At 43.5% G+C, this 22,630-nt stretch overlaps 1 protein-coding gene across 1 annotated transcript in view; it reads right to left on the bottom strand.

Annotated features, from left to right (window-relative positions):
* Positions 1-22,630, bottom strand: part of Lgr5 (leucine rich repeat containing G protein-coupled receptor 5) — a 136,805-nt gene that overhangs the window by 28,012 nt on the left and 86,163 nt on the right. The window contains exons 4-5 of the mRNA XM_052753403.1: positions 20,447-20,518; positions 2,000-2,215 (exon numbers count right to left, since the gene is read on the bottom strand). Of these exons, the coding sequence (XP_052609363.1) occupies positions 2,000-2,215; positions 20,447-20,518 (288 nt within the window). The remainder of the gene's footprint in view (positions 1-1,999; positions 2,216-20,446; positions 20,519-22,630) is intronic.

Raw genomic sequence — 22,630 nt, forward strand, 5'->3', positions numbered from 1 at the left:
GGGGGGCAACGTAGCCCCTCTCTACACTCCCCAGCAAGGTTTGTGTCATACATGACTGCCCAAGACCCATCCGCTTAAGGCTTGGCAGCCAGCCTGTGGTGTTACAGCGATGGTGGTGGGTCCTATGTCAGTGGGACCTAGTGGAAGGAAGCTAGGTCGTGGAGCCTTGTCCTTGAAGGAACTATTTATTGGGCATCCCAGCCCTTCCCGTTTCTCCTTATGCTTCCTAGCTGCTACCAACTGAGCAGCTTTGGTCTACCATGTACTGTCGGTCACAATGCTCTGCTTCACCACGGGTCCAGAGCAAGGAGACCACTAGCCACGGACTGAAATCACTGAAATTTGAAGGTCAAAGTGCCTTTCTTCCCTTTAAGTGGTTAATCTTTTTCTTTCTTTCTTTCTTTCTTTCTTTCTTTCTTTCTTTCTTTCTTTCTTTCTTTTTCTTCCTTCCTTCCTTCCTTCCTTCCTTCCTTCCTTCCTTCCTTTCTTTCTTCCTTTCTTTCTTTCTTTCTCTCTCTCTCTCTTCCTTCCTTCCTTCCTTCCTTCCTTCCTTCCTTCCTTCCTTCCCTCCCTCCCTCCCTCCCTCCCTCCCTCCCCTCCATCTTCCCTCCCCCATTTCCTTCCTTCCTTCCTTGACAGGCTCTTACTCAGTAGCCTACACAGCTTGACCAAACAGCTTTGGCTGGCTTTCAAACGCACTTCAGCCTTCTAAACCCTAGGATTACAGGTGTGGGGCACCATATCCAGCTTTATCTCAAACATCTGTCCTGGGGATGGAACACAGACTAACACATCAAGCGAGCTGATCTTATAATCCTTCAAGCAGCAAGTGCCTCCAAACATCAGCCTTCGATAAACGTCGGCTAGTCTACTAGACACATGCGGCAAACAGTTTTACTGCTGAGGGAAGACTGATTAATTTCCAAACCAACCACTTTGATTTTCTAAAACGATGAGATGTGAGCAAGGCACCAGTGGTGGTACATGCCAATGATCCTAACACTTGGGTGGTGGAGGCAGGAGCATCAGGGCTTTAAAAGTCACCCTCAACTGCACAGCCAGTTCAAGGCCAGTCTGCTTGCAACCTTGTTTCAAAAAACCCAAACCAAACTCAAAGAAACCTAGATCTCAAAGAGAAAAATGCAAAGCTGTAGAAATGCAGTATTGCTGTCAAGGGTCAATGCTCTCCTCTCTCTTCTCCTCTCCCTTTACCTCCTTTTCCTTCCTCCTATCCTTTCCTGTCTTTCATCAGTACTAGGGCTCAAACCCAGGTACTGATTGAAGCTAGACATTCTGCCACTGGGCTATATCCCCAGCTTGGGAATGAGCTGTCTTCTTTTTCTTTAGCCAAAAATCAATAAAAAAAAAAGTACTTGTCAAGGCTGTGAATGTAGTTCACTGATGAAGTATTAATACTTGTTTAGCTAGCATTTGTGATGCCTGGTTCCATCCCTAGAATTGCAAAAAAAAAGATCCCATTATTAATATATATTGTTAATAATCAAATTATCCTTTTTTTTTTTTTTTTTTTTTTTTTTTTGGGTTTTCGAGACAGGGTTTCTCTGTGTAGCTTTGCGCCTTTCCTGGAACTCACTCTGTAGTCCAGGCTGGCCTCGAACTCGCAGAGATCCTCCTGCCTCTGCCTCCCAAGTGCTGGGATTAAAGGTGTGTGCCACTACCGCCCGGCCAAATTATTTTTTAATAAAATTTTTTCATTATTTTTGTGATGACTTCTTTTAAAATGTCCAACAGATTCCACTATGGTAGAGATGCTACTTGGTCTTTGTAATGCCCAGCAATGTTTATCACTAATCGGGTATTTGATAAATGTTGTAAGTCATTGACACAATTGGAAGATTGATAAGTCATTTTAGAGAGGGTCTCAGTGTTTTCTCCTCCCTTTAAAATGCCTCCATTCAAGTTTTGAGGTCCAACACTTTAAGATCTCAGAGGGAACTCAGTAACCGTCAAAACAGAGAGCAAAATCAATAAAACTCACAGCACCACCAGGCTGGAGAGGTTTCCAAAGGCAAGGTCTGGTAGATGGTGTATTTTGTTCAGGGCCAAGGTCATGGCTTGCAGTGCTGATAAACTTCTGAAAGCCTGGACAGGGACTTCCGTCAGGGCGTTGTCATCCAGCCACAGGTGCCTCAGGGAGTGCAGGCCACTGAAGCAGCTGGGTGGCACGTAGCTGATGTGGTTGGCATCCAGACGCCTGGAAGGAAGCAAACCAGAATGGCAAACAGCGAAGGCCAGGCAGAGAGTATGGACTTTGTGCGCGTTCATTAGCCGCAGCGAAACAGCCTGCGGAGCTCCAGGCCCCAGACAAACTGGAACGTTTCTCTCTTTGGATCAGCCCTCTTCAGTCTGCTTAAATCCTTAAGCCCTCTTTCTTTCTTTCTTTCTCTCTTTCTCTCTCTCTCTCTCTCTCTCTCTCTCTCTCTCTCTCTCTCTCTCTCTCTCTCTCTTCCTTCCTTTCTTTCTTTTTTTTTTTTTTTTGTTTTTCGAGACAGGGTTTCTCTGTGTAGCTTTGCGCCTTTCCTGGATCTCGCTCTGTAGCCCAGGCTGGCCTCGAACTCACAGAGATCCGCCTGGCTCTGCCTCCCGAGTGCTGGGATTAAAGGCGTGCGCCACCACCGCCTGGCCCTTAAGCCTTCCTTAAGGTGCTCTTTCTCCCATCCAGGCTTGCGGGTAACATGAGGTATAAAATCGCATCCCGTTCGGACGCTACAAGGCAAACCATTCTGTCACCTCTCATTCCCACCCCAAGTCAAACGAATGACTTTGCGATCCCAGACTGTTTGGAACAGACTAAGCAGTCATCTACTAGTTTGTTCCTAAGTGCTAGGAAAAGATTCCTTCAGTAGTTGAAAAAGAACCAGTAATTTTTGAAAGGCTCTTAGATATGCCTCTGGGAAGAGCTTCAAAACTGTGGGCTGTCTTGCTTAGCCTAATCACTTGCCTTGGGCAGATAGTTGTTTTTCTGACATTTTAAAATGAATAATAAAATTAGCAGCTTCCCAATGCTTGTTTCCTTTTCCACTTTTTCTTCCCTTCCCTCCCCTCCCCTCCCCTCCCCTCCCTCCCTCCTTCCCTCCCTCCCTCCCTCCTTCCTTCCTTCCTTCCTTCCTTCCTTCCTTCCTTCCTTCCTTTCTTTTTTTTTTAAAACAGGGAAACTGTTAGGATTCTGCCACCACTCCAGCTGCATGACCACACATGTGCAGTTCAGGAGCTAAACAAGGATATGGTGATATTTTATTTGTATTAAAATGTTATTTATATGTTAATAAATAAAGTTGCCCGGGGGTCAGAGCTATTAGCAAGCCATAGGAAAGCAGAGCAGTGGTGGCGTACGCTTGTAATCCCAGCACTTGGTAGGCAGGGCTGGGTAAGTCTCTGTGTGTTCAGGGATACAGCCATTATTGGATACACATGCCTTTAATCTTAATACCAATCATGGAAAACCTGGAGGCCTATACAGACAGGCCGTGAGGAGGCGGTCATGTGGTTGGGTTTACAACCAATGAGAAGGCAGGACAGGACCTCTATATAAAGACTTTAACACAGGGGTAGCTCTGGTTCGGAGAGGTAGGACCACCGCAGGAGGAAGGGTAAGGTTTTAGCTCTTAGCTCTGACCTCTTGGCTTTCTTCTTTGCATTGGTTCTGTGTTTCTTATTTAATAAGAAGGTTGGTTACATCTACACAAGGGGTCTTGCGTCTTAGGTCATCTGTGTGCTGCATGATTGTGCAAAAGGACACAGTGGGGTCACACAATCAGCGCATGTGTGCCATAGCTCTGTAAGCCTACCTGTGCATATGCAGGGGAATCCTAAAAAGCCGGACACAGACTCCTCTCTCTTTTCTCTCCTCCCCCCTCCCCCCACATGCTTCTTCCCCAGGCCTGGTTCTTTTGTCCCCATCCCCTGCTTCCTTCTAATAAAGCTCTGATACTGGGTTTTGTCATGTCTCATGACCTTTTCGCCCGGTAACAGTGTCGCCTATCATTTTTAAAACAACAGAAACACTTCTAAAAATAGGTCTGGTTAATAAGCTGTTGTCACTTCTGAACCAGCAGAGGGAGTGCAGTACATTTATTTCGTCATAATTCAAGATAAATGGTAGGTGTCATTTAAGTAACCTAATGTTTCTTATGGAAATCACAAAATTGAAGTATTTTGATTTTTTTTTTTTTTTTGGTGAAGTACATGAACAGTGGAACTACTACCCATCAGTTATGTTTCCGACAGTCTTCACTCATTTTTTTTTAAAAGACTTACATTTGCTTGCATTTTCAAAACTAGAATTAAAAACCAAACCAAACCAAACCCCTGGAAGACTTGCATTTTATGCAGCTCGTGTGTTAGGAAGGATTAGAAAATCGTGAAAGGATTTAAAAGAAAGTGTTTTGGAAGCATTTAAGACTAAACAGATGCAGGAAGCACATGAGAATCGCAAAATAATCCCCGGCACACCAAATTTAAATAGTTTAGAAATAGAGAAAGCCCTCTGTCGTAGAAAGCTAATCTCTCTGGAAAGCGGCTTTCTCACTTTTGGCCACATGCATCATTCTAGTCATCCCCCAGTTCCGACTTCTATCCCATGAATGGGAACAAGTGACCCCTGATGGGTCCCGAGCCAAGTTTCAGTAATAATTGCGGTAAGGTCACTTGGAACAAATGTTGGGAGTTGGCTGTCCCTGCTAACACTCCCTCGCTTTTCTAGCAGAGCCTCCATGATTGTAGGAGCGGAAACACGTCTCCTCACATGGCAGGGTTCTGTCAACAGATGAACTGGAAATGCTTGGGAAAATTCATCATGGCCTTTCTCCAGCGATGTGCCCGTGACAGGGCACTCTTGTTGGTTGTTTATTCTTTACTCTTTTGGCTTTTTTGCTCTTTGGGGGCCCGCACCCAGCACCTGAATAAACCACACAGGGAGTCTTATTATTACTTATGAATGCCCAGCCTTAGCTTGGCTTGTTTCTAGCCAGCTTTTCTTAAATTATCCTCATCTACCTTTTGCCCCTGGGCCTTTACCTTTTCTTTCTTCTGTAATCTTTCTTTCTCTCTTTCTTTCTTTCTTTTTTTTTTTTTTTTTTTTTTTTTGGTCTTTTGAGACAGGGCTTCTCTGTGTAGTTTTGGTGCCTGTCCTGGATCTCACTCTGTAGACCAGGCTGGCCTTGAACTCACAGAGATCCACCTGTCTCTGCCTCCCAAGTGCTGGGATTAAAGGTGTGCGCCACTACCACCTGGCTTGTAATCTTTTTGTTTGTTTGTTTGTTTGTTGTTTTTGTTTTTTTTTCAAGACAGGGTTTCTCTGTGTAGCTTTGGAGCCTGTCCTGGAACTCACTTTGTAGACCAGGCTGGCCTTGAACTCACAGAGATCCGCCTGCCTCTGCCTCCCAAGTGCTGGGATTAAAGGTGTGCGCCACCACCATCCAGCACCTGGCTTGTAATCTTACTTTCCCCTTTCTTACTCCGTGGCTGGCTGTATAGCTGGGTGGTTGGCCCCTGATGTCCTCCTCATCCTTCTTGCCCTTTGATCCCCCTTGTCTCTCTTTTTCTCCTATTTATTCTCTCTGCCTGCCAGCCCCACCTATCCTTCCTCCTGTCTTGCCATTGGCCGTTCAGTTCTTTACTAGACCAATCAGGTGTTTTAGACAGGCACAGTAACACAGCTTCACAGAGTTAAACAAATGCAACATAAAAAATGCAACACATCTTTGCATCATTAAACAAATGTTCTGCAGCCTAAACAAATGTAACACATCTTAAACTAATATTCCATAACAGGGTACAGTACAATCTCATCAAGGATGAGGAGGCCATCAGTTTTACTTGGCTAGAAGTAACTGCACTCTCAATTGTAGCCCACCCTACAGCGTGGGCCTTTGCATTTTGGTCGGCATATCATCTTTCCATCTTAGTTGCTCGGGCATTGGCATTGCAAGTAGCTCCTAAAAGCTTTGAAAATGGCAAACCTCAGAGTTCAGTGCAATGTTAGGGAGCCGTAGAAAAGGCTTTTTCAGCATGTAATCACGGGGCTTTTCTTCTTTGATATTTTAAGTTGTGACCAGCAAGGAGTAGCCTGGTATCAGTGCCCTACATGAATACATCCATTATTTATGAATGAATTCATATATGTGTATATGAATACATCCCTTGGGGCAGGGAACCTCTGAGGATCATCTTTTTCCCCCTCCTAGGAATATTAAAATATGGTCACACTACTGCATAATTTTTTCTGTCTGAAATGAATGTGTCAGAATAATTGCTCATTGTCTTCACATTCTCAATACTAATGAACACTCCCAGGCCTACTCACCCTTGACATAGACTTTAGATGTCCTGAGCACACCATTGAAATATCATTTTATGATACTGTTTCATCATTTAAAAAACTCCCAATATAAAAGTGTCACTGGGTACTGGCCTGGATATGATTGAGGTACTTTCTACGCATGTATGAAAGTGTCATAATCAAACCCATTATATTATAAGTTAATATACCCCAATAAAATATGTTAAAAAATTCCCCCCAAACAATGACCCTAAATGTAGTGTTTCAGAATTAGTATCTGCCTGGCCTCAGTAGTTCCAGCTTAGTCCAGATAGGAATTTATTGTTTATACTCAAGGGCATTGTCTGGATCAGTTTTCCCTTTCCTGTTTTATTAAAGTATAATAGGCAAATAAAAAATTGCATATATTTACAGGGTGCATTGTAGTGTTTTATTACAAGTATGTAACATAAAGTGATTAAAGAAAACTTATTAACTATTTCCTTTCATATGTCCCTTTAACTTATTAATATGTTTCTTTCCATGCTTCCTTTTTGTTTGTGGTAAGCATGTTTAGGATGTAATTCCTTAGCAATTTCCAAATATACATTATTATTAATTATCTCCATAACTTACTCACGCTCAGACCCTTTGTCTTTTAACCAGCCTTTCTATCAACCCCCAGGTCCCTGACAAGCATCATTTTGCTCTTTTCTTGATATCTAATTTAATTTTAAACTACCCCAAGGCTAAACTAGGGTATGGAATTAATTATCTACTCACTTTACAGGTGGTCCTCACAGAACAAGTTTAAGACTGCCAAGGGCACACGTCATGCCCACTCGGTGAGTCAGCAGTGGGGCCATATTGGGCCAATCTGGTCTTTGCAGGCAAGTGGACATTTTTTATTTGTATGCTTGGAAAAAGGCAACATCGAAGCAGAGAAGTATAAGGAAAATATCACTGTTCAGTACAAGAAAGAAAATCCACACATTGGGGATGGTGAGATAGGTCAGTGGTTAAGACTCCTGCTGTGAGACCATGAGGACCAGAATCCATCCTGCAAAGCCATGGTCTGCAACTGCAGCTCCAATGTATCCAAAGTCCCCTTTTGGCACCCTCTGTGTTCACAGAGGCACACATATCTGCAGACAGGCACACACATACTCATGCTGACATACACACACACAACATAAAACCTTATAAAACCCACATATAGGGAATGTGGCCCCATTATATATTTGTTATTAGGAGCAACAAAAATAACTATATCACACAGCCCCACTTTCAGAGTGCTTCGTTGTTTATTTTCTATTTCATGTAAGTCACAAAGTGGGTGGTTGTCTGGGGAGTTTAAGACCCATGAATCAGTGCTGAGATCCCAGACACGATTGTAACTGTGGGGCCAGGGATATGTCAGCGGACCTCGCCTTTAGCATCTGTCAAATGGGCATCACTTCTCTCATAGTGTTGCGTGATGATAATGGACATAGCACAACAGGACTTTGGCAAGGTTCCATCGCTCTTATTCTCTGAGCAGGGATAGCGTGTTTTTTGTCTTTTGACCACTAAGACATTAAGGGGAAAAAGAGGTAAATTCAGACTCTGTTTCGGCAAATGTCAATTAAAATGAGTACTAGCTTGTCAGCGGATTTCAGTTCTAAGAAGCACAGGCTTCATTTCACATCTCATGTCTGAAATAACTAGCAGGCCCTGACACTATCATTGGTAGAGGTCTTCCTTACTTTTCTGTATTTATTTATTTGTGTGTGTGTGTGTTTGTATGTGTGTATATGTGTGTGTATGTGTGTGTGTATATGTGTATGTGTGTGTTTATGTGTGTGTATGTATGTGTGTGTATATGTGTGTGTGTGTGTAAGTGCAGCATGTATCACAGGATGTGTGTATAGATCAGAGGACAAATTATAGGAGTCAGTTCTCTTGTTATATCCTGTGGGTTCTGGTGATCAAACCCAGTGCATCATGCTTGGCAGCAAGCGCCTTTTCCCTCTGAGCCACCTTCTTGGTCCCTGTTTTTCAGACTTTAGGATTATTGTTCTATCAGTGTACACCCATATATACATACATATGTGTCCATATGACTGTACACACAGACACATAATAAGGTCATGTTTGGCTTATGCCACTGAATATAACACCTTCATTCCAGAGGCCTAGGACAAGTGGGATGTGCAATAGGGAGCGAATTCTTGAGCAAGTTCTAGTCGTGATCTTGGCATTGTGCATGCATCGAAATGTAACAGAGGTAGCCCAGAACTCACATGCAGTTATGCAGAGCAGAGTGAACAATTTAAAAAGCAGTGGGAATGGCCTTGCTTTAGCTCAGACAAGGCCTCTTCGTTGTGGTCACTCTGAAACACAATCTGAAGGGAGATCACACTGGAAGTGGCATTTACTTTATGTTCCTCATAGTCTTATTGTTTATGATGAAATTATAGATTTTACTTAAAAAATTAAAACGTGTATGTGCATGTGTGCATGCATGCATGTATGTGTAAATGCCACATGCATGTGAGTGCAAAAAAATAGCCAGAAAGGGGTACTGGATTTCATGGAGCTGAAGTTACAGGCAGTTGTGGGCTGCCTGATGTGGATGATTGGAATTGAACCCACAGCCACTGGAAGAGTCAAGTGCTCTTAACTGATGATTCATCTCTCCAGTTTCTTTAACTCCCACTTCTTTTATCATCGACAACAATGTATATAATGGCCACACTGTATTGGAAATCCATGCTGAATTAGAAGCAAAGCTAAGGGCTGGGATATAGTCCAGTGGTAAGGCATTTGCCTGTACGTGGCCCTGAGTTCCACTGCTAGCATTACAAAAATCAACCAACCTGGCAACCAGGCCACCAATCAACCAACAAACCAACCAACCTAGCAACCAGGCCACCAATCAATCAACAAACCTGGCAACCAGGCCACCAACCAACCAACCAAAAAACCAGCCAACCAGTTAACCACCAACCAACCAACCAGCTAACCACCAAGCAATCAGCTACTCAACAGTCAACCAAACAAGCAAGCTACCAACAAATTTAAGTCAAGAGCCCATCCCTAATCAATTCTGAAATGTTGGGACATATTGGTTATTATTTCTTTGGATCAGTTTTCACATTTATAAGGCAGAATTATAATATGTCACAGGATTACTGTGGGACTTAAGTGGAAATGTTTTGGATCTTTAGATTTGTGAGTGGCATCATTTTTCTCCCTATAGAAGTCTACTTTTCTTGCAGTTCCTTAATCCATTGTGATTTCACACTTCTCTGTAGGTGAACGCCATGTTTTTGTCCTGTGGACGAACAGACGTGGAGACTCTCTTACCCATCACACACCCCTGCGACTGTGCCTTTGGCAGTTACGTTGCATGCGTTGTTACTAGTCATAGTAAGTCTCCCATCACAGAGAGCAAGAGGTGCTGAGTAGCAACTACAGAAAGCTGTATCACGTGGTGCAAGAACAGAATTCTTTTATGCATGAGTCTCTGCAAAGCCACTTCGAACCAAGATAAATGGTCTTGTCATGACATATGGGCATATGTTGAAATAACTCAGTTCCTGGAGGAAGGAGTTGAGGTTAGGGAGTTCCACCATTGCCAAAGAGATTGAGCAGCTCAGGGTGGGCAGCCAGAGGGGACTGTCTCTTGTGAGATTAGTGTTGCCTTCCCTTACTCCCACATGGTCAAGATGGCTCACCCTGACGGGTTTCAAGAACTTTGAGTCTGGTTAGCTTAACTTTCAGAAGACTTCTGGACCATCTGCCTATGAGAAATGTCTGATCCTCTCTAACAAATTTTCAAGCCTTAGATAGGAATATACTGTTGAATGTTCACTCTGACAGCAATGTGGGGGAGAAACAGGGAGTGTTAACAGGGCGAGGGAAGCAAGAAAGCTACGGTGATTCACCATTGATAGAGATCATGTGAGAGCAGGGATGACAGTCACACTGTTTTATGTAAAATAAGAACAAAGTAGAACGGGGTGCTCATTGTGAATGCAATCTTGGAATAGCTGCTTTTCTATGTAGCAAAGCAACACAGTGTCAAGCAAAACATCTTAACCAGCAATGACACTCTTTTTCTTCCCATGTGAAGTTTTAATCTTCATGCTCTTAATGCTTTTATGCATAAGGCATTAACTGCTCAAATTTCCTCTCTTAAAGAGAAACGTTTTGTGAATCTGCTCTGTTCTCCTGAACGGAGCCCTTGATTTATAAGCAGCATTATTGTAGGGATTAGAGAACACTATGAGATCACTGCTGCTGTTGTTATTCTTGAAAACGGTCCTTTATCTGTCTTCTGTGTGACACCTTGCCAACATAGCATATAAGCTTGTATCTTTGTTTGAGAAGGTCTTTGATGAGCCATTACCTACAAGGAAGAAAGCGTTAGTCAAAAGATAAGCCATTGATCTTGGCTAATTCCATACCAAGATGACCATAATAGTGTCAATTATTAACATGGACGGCTGAGAGGAAAGAAGAGCCCAAGTGTGAAGACAGTTGCAGCTGTACTATACAGCTTGCAGGGACTCGATAATAAACAGAATTATGGAGCATGGCATTTTCATGACCGGCTTTTTATAGAATAGCATTCCTTCCCCCATAAATTTCAAAGATTTGACCCAGCTCTCTTGTATAGTAGGTACATTTTTTTTTTTTTTTTTTTACATTTTGTGAGACCATTTTGAGAAAGGCATGGATAGTTAGGGAACCACAGTGTTCTGTCTGGTTCACTGACAAACTCCAAGAAACGAAAGCATTCTCAATCATTACTTTACTTTCCTAATAAAACAAAAACCACCTGGCTCTAAATTCATTTTAAAATACAGTTCAATAAAAGACACAGATTCTCTGTTACGGTAAAATTTTACTGTTTTGAACCTTTTGTCCTGGAACCAATGGATGCCTGCAGTTGAATCTGGCACAAGGTCCTTATACTAGTGCCATCAGGATAGAAGTTTATCTATATGAATTTTAATAGATCAATATGGATTTAAACGAGTTCTACATGTTATTAGAATCATTTTTGCTGTTGCTGATCCTATTTTCATATCTGTATGGTATGGTCATAATGTGGGATTTCATCTTTTAATGCATTTCCCACAAGGACGGCACGTTTCCTACATCCAACAAAGACAAGCATGCTGGTTCACATAAAGGCTGAGATCGCTGACATGGGAAGTTTCTGCTTCGGTTTTTCCTTCTCCACCTAACCTGGTAACACTGATGTGGCCCCCAGGAGGAGACTCATCGCTTTAGCGCATGTCTGAAATGGTAATGCTTCTTTTTTCACCTCTCTTGTGAAAGAGAGTCTACAGGTCCACCGAAATGCCATAATTTAGAGTCTTGTCAACTGCCTCGGGAGCTGGCTAAAAAGTAGCCAGAGGATCTAAGCCTCTATTTCTCAGGCACTGTTTCCAGCTCTGCTGAAGATGGAGGCGTTCATGCCTTCCACCTGGTGACAGGCTGGGACTCCTCACTGAGCTTGAGCCCCATTGGCCACTGAAGAATAATAGATTTTAGGTCAAGGTTCATTACGTTGATCATTTCTGGGGACATCACCAGGGCTGTGAATTTTGGGACAAGAAGATGGCTGTGGCCAAAATAACGAGGGCAGTCACTTCTTCAGTTTCATTTTTTTCTCTCCAGCAAACAAAGACTCTTTCTGTCAGGGACACATCAGTCTCCCGGGTACCATCCACCAGGACTTGAGACCTAGCGTCTACAGCTGGATCTCGCACTGCTTTCTTGTTAGTTATTCAGTAAGTTCTCGCCATTTATCTTCATCTCTGAGATGACGGCCTGGCTAAGTCTCTTATCTCTTCACACCTGCATTACTGCCACAGCTTCTGAGCTGGTCCTTTTGCCTTTGATCTCTTATCTCTTCAATTAATCCTGCAGGCTGCTGCCAGATTAATCTCTCTGAAATCGTCCTCTATGGCATTCCCTTGGTAGGAATCTATGTTCTTCCAAATTACCATTCCTTTAAAATCTAAACCCTCATTCAAGGCCTTCTATCCACCAGATCTGTTCAAACCATTCTCCTATTTCTCTGATCTAGTCAAATATTTTTTTTTCCACCTCTTTCCCACAGTAATTCTAGGCTTTGGGTTCATGACCATCTCTTGTGTTTAGAAGTCTCTCCATGCCTGTCCAAATTTTATAAATCTTCTAATCAGCGGGCTCTTCCCACATACCTACTCTTGAAGTGGGGAGTCCTTAACTAATTGAATGGGAAAACTAATTCAGGTAAGTAGGTCAACTCCAACATCTCTGCAGAAACCACTGGGTTCAACTTAGTCCAGGTAAGATGCGTGGGAAACAGCCATACATAGATTAGAACCTGGAGCCTGGAAGATGAGTAAATGCAGGTTACGGCCAAAGTAGGGAACCCAGAGCAACTGTCCATAATACCTCTTAGAGTCTGGATCTCTGGTTCATTTTAATAAATAATGCCAGAAGGCTGTCTTTGTATCTCCTGCTGGAGATCTAGCACTCAACCAGGCAGGCATGGTTCGAACCTTCACAGAACATTTCAAAAACAGCAGTGAGACCAATTCTTATCATGGAGTGTTAGGGGAAGAGAAAGGTATGGTCGTGGGTACTGACTAACCTAGCCTTCACCCTGGCTCCTTTAAAGTACAGATCTGGAATTCAAATATCAAGCCATGCTTATTTAGTTTTTTTCTCCTAAAGCACAAGACCCAAATCCTGATCCGCCCCTCCCTTCATGCAGCCTTCTGTCGGTGGTACTTACCCCAGCCACTGCCTCATTAGCCACACTGTTGGAGAAACTAGAAACTTAGAGATCATTCAAGATACTTTCCCCTCCCCCCTCCTCCTCCCCTTCTGCTCCTCCTCCTCCTCCTTCTTCCTCTTCCTCTCCTCTTTCTTCTTCCTTCTTCTTTGACAGGGTCTCCCTCTGCAGCCTTGGCTGTCCTGGAACTTATGATGTAGACCAGGCTGCCCTCGAACTCACAGAGATCTGCCTCCCAGGTGCTGGGATTATGCCACCACACCTGGCCCCTTCAGTCACTGGAAACTCCATCCTCTTGCTGTTTCTCAAACCCAAATTCCTTGTTCAGTCTCCAGCCCCAACTCTGACAGAAGTTTCCTTTCTCCACCTTGGCTTCTTCAGTAATGCAGCTCTGATCGGATTCCCCCCTGCTACCACCTTCCTGTGGGGTTCCATCTTGCACTAAGCCTGCGATTAGCCTTCACGTGCCCCACCCGACTTTCATAGAATCTGGCCCCATCATGCTGTCCAAGGTTGTCCCGATGTTTACCTCTTCCTCGGGGATCTTGCCTCAGCCACTGGTTTGTTCTGTTTCCTGATATTACAGGTCTCTTTCCCCCTCACAGTAAGCTGCTGCATACGGAACCCAGGTTATCGGGAATGTCCTTTTCTAGCCTTTGTCTACTTGACTCCTGCCTTGGCCATGGAGGCAAGATTCTCACACATCGTCTTCTCCTCTGGAGAGCAGAAATCATTGCGACCTCACAGGCACAAAGGACCAGATAATCAAATGCCTAGAGAAACCCTAACAAGAGCGGGCAGGCTCATATTTTCATATTCTTCTCTTCCAAAATTTACTTTACTGTCTAGCAGCATTAAGACTACAATTCATCTCTCTTTCTTTCTTTCTTTCTTTTTTTTTTTTTTTGTTTTTCGAGACAGGGTTTCTCTGTGTAGTTTTGGTGCCTGTCCTGGATCTCGCTCTGTAGACCAGGCTGGCCTCGAACTCACAGAGATCCGCCCGGCTCTGCCTCCCGAGTGCTGAGATTGAAGGCGTGTGCCACCACCGCCGCGGGCACACACAACTCTCCTTTCTTTGTGTGAGAGTTCGAAGTCGCATCGCTGTACTACGTGTGTCTCTACCAAGTCCTCCCCTTCTCCCGCCAGTCCACATTCTCCACAGGTAGCTCTCAGAGGGAAGAAAAAGAACCAGGGCAGTGAAATGGGCAGATTTGGGGGTTCTGACCCACTAGACTTCTCTCAAACGTACCTCCGTCCTGACTTTGGAAAGGCCAATAGTCGGACAATTTTGCCTTCTCAGCACTAAGAAAGGGATAATCCTAGCACCTAACCCATGAGGTTGCTGTGAGCGTGAGGCAGGATGGGGACACAAGAGATGAATAAACGCTGCCTTCTCTCATCAGCACGGTGGTGAGTGAGTTCTGTAGGCTAATTTTTGCCTCTTTGCTGTCTCCATTTCTCCAGCTTTCCTGCGTGCTCCTCCACATTCCTCACAGACCCCATCTAGCCTGAAACATTTTTGATGCACTCCCAGGTTGCCTTTCCAAAGTTGATATCCCTTTAGCTTTTCTAAAGATCCCCCTGCTTAAAAAAGTTTATTTGACTTCAAATTTCCTAACATGGACATTCTCCTTACCTGTCTGATAGGACAACCATGAACGCACGTATCACAGCCGATGATCTGGCCTAAGGCTCTTTCACGCATGGCCTTTTAAGAATAAACAACTCACTTTGTTTCCCGTACATGAGGACCCGCCCTCCTATCTTGGCTTTCCTTCTTGTAAACCTTTTGTAGAAAGAGCCTTTCCTCCGAAAACTACTTACCCTTCATGTTCAAACTGAGGGAGGAAGGAAAAAACGTTTTCTTTTTTTGGTAAGAATTCACTCAGTGCTCATTCGCATATGGCTCCATGAACTGAACCTTGATAGTCCAACACACAAAGTCTCTTGCTTCTAGAACTTCCATGTCTATCTCCATCTAGGTATATGGGCATCTTTGTGTGTGTGTGTGTGTGTGTGTGGGGGGGGGGAAACAGTAATTTTTGTCGTGTAAGCTTGTGATTTCTTTATCTAGTTTAGTGGAAGGAATACGGTCACCAACCCTAAAGCCACTTTATTTGTAGCCCCTGGATTCTATAATATTACCCTTTTGGTTTGATCTTCTTTTCTTTGGTCTGTTTATACTTCCCTGGCTTGTATTACTTCCTTCCCATTCTATATCCAGGCTCAGAAACCCAATAGGCTCACGAATGTGAATAGGAGGATAATGCTGCTGTCCTAGGCTTGCCTTAACTCTCCCCAGAGCTGTGCCCCACCTCTCCCTCCTCTCTGGCTCTTCTAGGCCACTGTCTACAATTATAAACAGAAACAAATTATGGAGAGCTTGGATAATGTTACTGACAGATATTTCATGTGCTCCGGGGGTAGAATTTGTAGCCCTAGAAATGATAGGTGTAGGCAGGTTGCTCTTCAGGCAGGAATTGTATATTCAGCTTGGGTTTTAAATATACTCCTGTACCCTGCAGATGATTATTAGCTAATTGGAAAATAGAGACAGTAATAAAGATACGCTCGGTTCTTCTTTCATTTTCGACTTGGCAACCCATCATTTCTGTGATACATATTTTACACAATTAGCTTTGCTAGTGGAGATTTGGAATGAAAAATCAATGTTTCAGATAATCTTTTCGCTACTTGAACAAACATGAACGTATAATTTTCCTTGGTCAGCTTAAACTTCATGTATAACTTTGAGATATTTGAAATCCATTACTAGCCGTCACAAATGAGGCAGTCACTATGCATAGATTGATTTCTTAACTAATAAAGGTGAGAGGCATGGGAGAGTTGGGTTTTGAGTTACCATCAGATGACTGTAACTTGACCCTAGTCCTCATATGTCTACAATGCCAAAAGTTTCTGAGTGAAATACAACTCACTGTGAATTCTGATTACATTTCTACTCCCTTCCAAAAATACAGAAAGGAAATTAAGTTACATTTGATTACATTACAAGAATCTATTCGGTGTCTGGGCAGTCATGGCCATGTCAGAAGTCAAATGCACACATTGCCCAGGAGTATGTTCTGCTGGCCTCTGGCCCTTTGGCTTCAGCTGAACAGTTTGCAAGCATCAGGAGACAGTTAAAAGAGAACACAAATGTACCTATGTCATTTCATTAGGAACAAACCAGTTTTTGTTTATGGGGAACAAGTGGAGAATTAGAACCCTTGAAACTTGAGAACAATTTGTCTGGTCCTCACAGCAATGTTACCAGTTGCAATAGATCACGTTTCTTCAACTCCCTCCAAGAAGCCAAGAGTAGATGGGTGGAGCAGAGATCATAAATGGTCGGTTTTGCTGGTTCTCAACCTTTTGGGTGTGTTGACCATTCAGTAGTGTAACAGAACACTGAACATTCGAATTCCTCATGCATGTTTTGTATACAGATCATCTAGAGTTTTGTTCAAACAAAGTTTCTTATTAGGTCAGGCTGAGCTGGGCCCCCGAGGTTCTGCATAGCTCAGGTGCCGCTGATGTGGCTGGTCCGGACATCACATTTGAGTATCTGGGTGGTACAGCGTGTGTTCTTTCAACTTTATTCAAGGTAGTCAGTAGAATTAACAGGAAGAAGTGAACTCTTTTCAATTAAACACATGGCAATGTCTCACTTTTATATTCTACCTATATTATTAGCTCAAATTGGACTACAAAGTATGCACTTTCGTTATTTTTTTTTTTAGGTTTGAAAAGAATTCAGAATGATTTTCATATCTCCCAAGGGAATATCACCTGCAGAACATGTAATTTTGCAATTTTGACTTTAAGAAATACTTACATAAATAAGAAAGCTATTAGAAAACACCAACACATGGATCCCTGTAGTAGGCTTTCTCTTTGGGCCACCAACCAGCTCCCACATCATGATATGGAGACTTACTATTAGTTATGAATGCTCACCTGTAGCTTATGCTTGTCCCCACTAGCTCTTATAACTTAAATTAACCTGTTTCTCTTCATCTGCGTTTTGCCTCAGGGCTTTTTACCTTTCTTTCATTCTGTATGTCCTACTTGGTGTCTGTCTGGTTGGTTGTTGGCTGGCTGGCCCCAGGCATCTCCCTCTCTTTCTCCCTTCCCTCTCTCTTCTCTCTCCTTTTTTCTCTCCTCTCCAGCCTAGATTCCTCCTCCTACTCATTCTCTCCATCCACCAGCCCTGCCTATCCCTCTACTGCCTAGCTATTGACCATTCAGCTTTTTATTAGACCAATCAGGTGCCTTAGGCAGGCAAAGTAAAACAGCAACACATCCTTACAGAATTAAACAAATGTAGCATAAACAAATGCGACACATCTTTACCTAGTTAAAGTAATATTCCACAACAGATTGCATCCTCAGGGTTGAGGTTTGAGTGGGGAATGTCAAACACAGGCTCTTGAGTTTGAATACTGAGTCATTGGATAGTGGCATTGCTTGGGAAGGTTTCGGAACCTTTAGGGGGGTGGAGCCTTGCTAGAGGAAGTGGGTCACTGGGGTGGGGATTGGGGTTTTATAATCTTGCCCCACTTCCTGTCCACTCTTTGCATCCTGACTCTGAATGCAATGTGGCCAGATGCTTCTCACTGTATATCAACTTTTAAGTTGACCCCCTCAAACTGTAAGCCAAAATAAATGCTTTCCCCTCTACGCTGCTTCCTGTCAGGTATTAGTGACAGCAGTAAGAAAGTAACTAACACACTCAGGGATTCCGATTTGCATCGTTCTGGGGTGTAGCCAAGGTGTTGGAACTTTCTGGGTGATTATCAGCAACACTGAAGAGCCTCACAAGTGGGGAGGTATGTACAATGCAATGCTCAGTGGGGTGTACATGTAAAACACAAAGAAAATCTCTCTTTCCCTCCCTTCCTCTCTCCCTCCCTCCCCTTCTCTCTGTAGTCCCCCCCCCCCCCCGCCATATGTGTGTGTGTGTGTGTGTGTGTGTGTGTGTGTGTGTGTGTGTGTGTGTGTGTTGGGGTTGGGGAAATGGGGGTCAACTTAAGAGAACATAATGAAAGAACTACCATATAGTTAAGGGGCTAAGTGATAATCTAAGTCCAAGAAGAGGCTGTGACTTGGTAGAGAGCTCCTGGTATTGGCAGGGGAGGAGATGGAGTCCCCCCACCCCCATTTTTGCTCTTTTCGACACTGAAGCAGTACAAAGCGAATGCTCTTGCATTCCAGGTGGACGATCTGGAGTCAGAACGGAATCAGAAGGAATGTGAGGACTACCAGTCCCACTCTAATCCTTTCCTTTTGGAGCTGTTTAATAGCATCAGGAGAAAGACAATTTAGCCCTGTAAGCACAGGATAAAAATACAATTCAAATGGGGTTTGCTGTTCCCCAGACCTCCAAACCAGGGCAGGGGCACCCTCAATTGGTGCAACATGGTCTGTAGAGCTCTCGTTGAATGTGCTTATGAATCTCTTGTGAACAGACCCTATTTGCTGGACCAAAGCAGCACAAACAATATCAGAGAGAAAAAGAAGAACACTAGCACATACATTGCCCTTGCCTCATACCTCACACTGATTGTGCTCTGGGCAAAGGGACCCTGTGACCATCCTAGCATAATCCAGCTGACACAACGCAGTGTGAGCCAGGGGCTGAGAACCTGTCTAGACACTTCATTTCGGATGTGACGTCATCCTGGCAAATTAACCCTCGACCTTTTCACAAGGAACATGCATTTATATCATTCACAAGGCTTCGGAAAGTAATTCCTTTGTGAACCAGAAACCAGGAGACACCTGGTGAACAGTAAATATCGGGCCGGTCAGAAACAAAATCTGAACACCTTTATCAGAGAGTCACCACCCAGTTCAAGCGAACAAAAGCTTCATGGTTTTCTCTTTCTCAAAGAGCTCACTTCTGTTTGTGATCTTTCAGCCAATAGGGGATTTCGGTTACAAACTCTTATCCTTCTATCTGCGGCCTGCCTTGCAGCTGTTTAGAGGTCCGATCGGGCGCTGCCATTATCTCGATGTCAATTTAGCTACGAGAGCCCCATGCCCGCACAGCCCCACCGGAGGCAGTTGGCTTACCCCTGCTTGCTTCGGGTAAAGCTAGCTGAACCAGAGCAGCAAGACAGTGTCCTGTCATTAAGGAGTGGCTGGCAAAGCAGCAGCCTCTCCCCAGCCACAAAGGGGCCCTTGTGGGCTTGTTTATCTATAGGCTGCTGAAAACCTAGGAAGTCACTTTGTTTGCCTAGAAAAAAAAAAGCTTGAAATGATCTCGAGCACAGATTTTCTTTCATTAAAAAGAAAGATCAAAGGACGGAGGTCTCATCCTCAGATCTCACATCCCCTTCTCTCATGTCACCGCAGTAAAAAGCATTAAGCCAACTGTATGTAATTATTAACTGATGGATTCCTTACGAAGATTTCCAGCCAGAGCCTGCGGTATTCTCCTGCTTTGTTCACGCATTTATCTTCCTCATCAGTCAAGACTAGAAAGCAGTGCTTTGTTAGACAGATGAGGACCTCCAGCAGAAGTACAATTAAAGAGTCCATGACTCACGCGTGTATCAGAAATCATGCGACGTATTGCAATCACTCATACGTTCTGATGGGAAGGCGACTTACTCACACAGCAGGTGAGGCGGAGACTTGCCAAGTAGTTGATTGAGAACAATTACTTCCAACCCAAGCTCCCAAACATCTAGCTGGTAGGAATGTTCTTCACGGGAGCAATTACTTATGTGTTTATGTGGGTGCTTGGAGAGAAACTCCTGATGGAAAGAAGGGTGTGGGTTCAGAGCAAAAGACATCAGCGCCACTGAAGGGTGTGTGTGTGTGTGTGTGTGTGTGATGGTATGTCTGTGTGAGGTCTGTGAGGCCATGTATATGGGAACTGTGGGACTGTTTGTGATTATCTATGTGTGGGCAGTTGGTGGTTTGTGCTGTAGCCATGCTTCAGTACGCATGGTAAGTCTTGATTTCATAATTTGAGGGTGTTGGACAGATATGCAGAGTTTAAAACACCCATCTTCACTTGACTCAGCAAAATTGGATTACAAAGAAGCTCTGACGCTTTAAAAATAAATTAAAGATGCCAGACTATCAGATTGTCCCATCCAATTTTCTAGGTAAAAACTAAGCACCATTTCTGATTTGAATTTAGAAACAAAACTATTAATGGGAATGAAAGTAGATGTTTGGTCCTGAGACACATAGAGGAGGCTTTTGATTGCAGGTGTAATTAAATATCTGCCTGGATATCTCAACCTCTAGGGCTAGGACTCAAGTCCATACAACTCATCAACTCATGGACCAAACAAAATGGTCTACAGGACATTTAAATGTCCCTTCTCAAACCGAGACTCGTGTTTTGTAGTTACAACGGTACTTACAGGGATTGGAGACTTCGCAAGTTCTGCAGGGCTTCCGAGGGGACCTGTTTCAGTTGATTATTCTGCAGCATACTGCCCATGAAAACAATGGAGAAAGATATTAAAGAAAAGTCACACTAGACAACCCTAACGCAACAGCATCAGGCACCGTTCCAGGTGCCGTCAAAACATCGGAACGTCAATCAAAGTGTTCGGGAGGATAAATTCCCAAGGGAGTGCCAATAAGAAAGAAATAAGTTCTAAAAACCCAATTATCAATTCAGCCCAGATCTCTAGTTTAGTTCCCTTTGAATGACAGAAGTAGAGCAGGTTATCTTGTGTCCCCAGTGAGTTAATTAGAAATTCCTGCTTTTGGTCGCGATATTTCAATGGGAGACAAAACAGTTCAAGGGCTTATAGTACTACAGAGTGCAGTATAAAACTCCCACATGGGCCGGGTCATGGTGGCGCACGCCTTTAATCCCAGCACTTGGGAGGCAGAGGCAGGCGGATCTCTGTGAGTTCGAGGCCAGCCTGGACTACCAAGTGAGTTCCAGGAAAGACGCAAAACTACACGGAGAAACTCTGTCTCGAAAAACAACAACAACAAAACAAAACAAAAAACCCCCAAAACTCCCACATGGCTGCTGATTTCTTTTGCAAGCCCTCCTTACTGAATCCACGGAATATAAACCAAGCCGAACATGTCCTGGGTAGGGGTGTAGACACATAACTCCATTTTATCATTTGCATAACAGTACAAAAAGAATGATATGAACTGCTTTTGTTAGAGACAAGGTGTGATTTCTATGACTTTTAATTTCTTTTCTCAGTCTGTTTAAAATAGCCACTATTTCATACAGCATCTTCAGGTTTCTCTAAGTATACATCTTTGCTTATACTGTCTTTTTCCTTCTCTTCTAGTTTTTGATCAGAAAGGCTAAGTGAGAACAGATAAGATGAAGTGGGGGGTGGGGCAGGGAGGAGAACAATTTTTTAAATAGAGACTAGTGACAACTGAGGACCTAATTCTCAGATTTTATTTCTGTTTAAGTCTATGTATAGACTTCATGTCGTTTACCAAGGCTGGATCCTAGATCAACATCGGATGAGGGAAGGATGGCTCTCTGTGACTTTTCTTTTCTTTTTTCTTTATTCATTTTACATACCAACCACAGATCCCCCTCTCATCCCTCCCCCCACCTCCTCCCCCTCCTCTGTGACTTTTCTATAGTTACCTTTGCCTATCACCATATGATTTTGGTTTGGAGGTGGGTGGTAGGAGGAGGGCTTCTCTCCTTGACTGAAGGGCTTATACCAGAAAATGAATTTTGTTGAAATGTCTCATGCAGCATTTCAGTGGGTTAAGTATTTTGCAGTACAGAACCAAATGGCTTATTGATCTTAGGGCCAATGTGTTCAGGAACAATGATCATATATGGCAAGAGATCACAATAAGATTCCACATATGAAACAGCCCTAGCCAACCAAGGCTGCTGGCATCTTCATTCTTTATCTTAGTTGACTGGACCTCTAGTACATTTCTCTTGTCTTACCATAGGCTCTACTCATCCACCTCATGCAAGGCATGGCTCTAAATGAACATGACCTTTCCATTATCTTTGCGTCCACTTTTGAACTTTATAAAATATTTGAGAGCTGCTATGAGGATAGTGACAAGTCTCTTCTGCTCAGAATTTTGTTGCTTGCGCTGTGGCTTTCAACTTCATTGGATCAGTACTTACCTAATGGCATCACAAAGGAGAAGTAACTATGGAAAAGTAATTTATAGTAAAATTATTTGACTAAATGCATGGCATTATGTATGACGATCTGTGGAAGTCTGAATGTAATTGGCCTCCATAAGCTCATAGGGAGTGGCTCTATTAGGAGGTGCGGCCTTGTTGAAGTAGGTGTGGCCTGGTTGGAGGAAGTGTGTCACTGTGGGGGTGGGCTTTGAGGTCTCCTATACTCAAGTTATGCCTAGTTCAGTTCACTTCCTGTTGCCTGTGGATCAAAATGTGAGACTCTCAGCTCCTTCTCCAGCACCATGTCTGCCTGCATGCCACCATACTCCCAGCCGCCATGTACCACCATGATGATAATTGACTAAATGTCTGAAACTGTAAGCCACCTCATTAAATGTTTTCCTTTATAAGAGTTGCTGTAGTCATGATGTCTCTTCACAGCAATAGAAACCTTAAC

This window comes from Peromyscus californicus, unplaced genomic scaffold (assembly GCF_007827085.1).
Source record: "Peromyscus californicus insignis strain IS unplaced genomic scaffold, ASM782708v3 Scaffold_24__1_contigs__length_46423439, whole genome shotgun sequence".
NCBI lineage: Eukaryota > Metazoa > Chordata > Mammalia > Rodentia > Cricetidae > Peromyscus > Peromyscus californicus.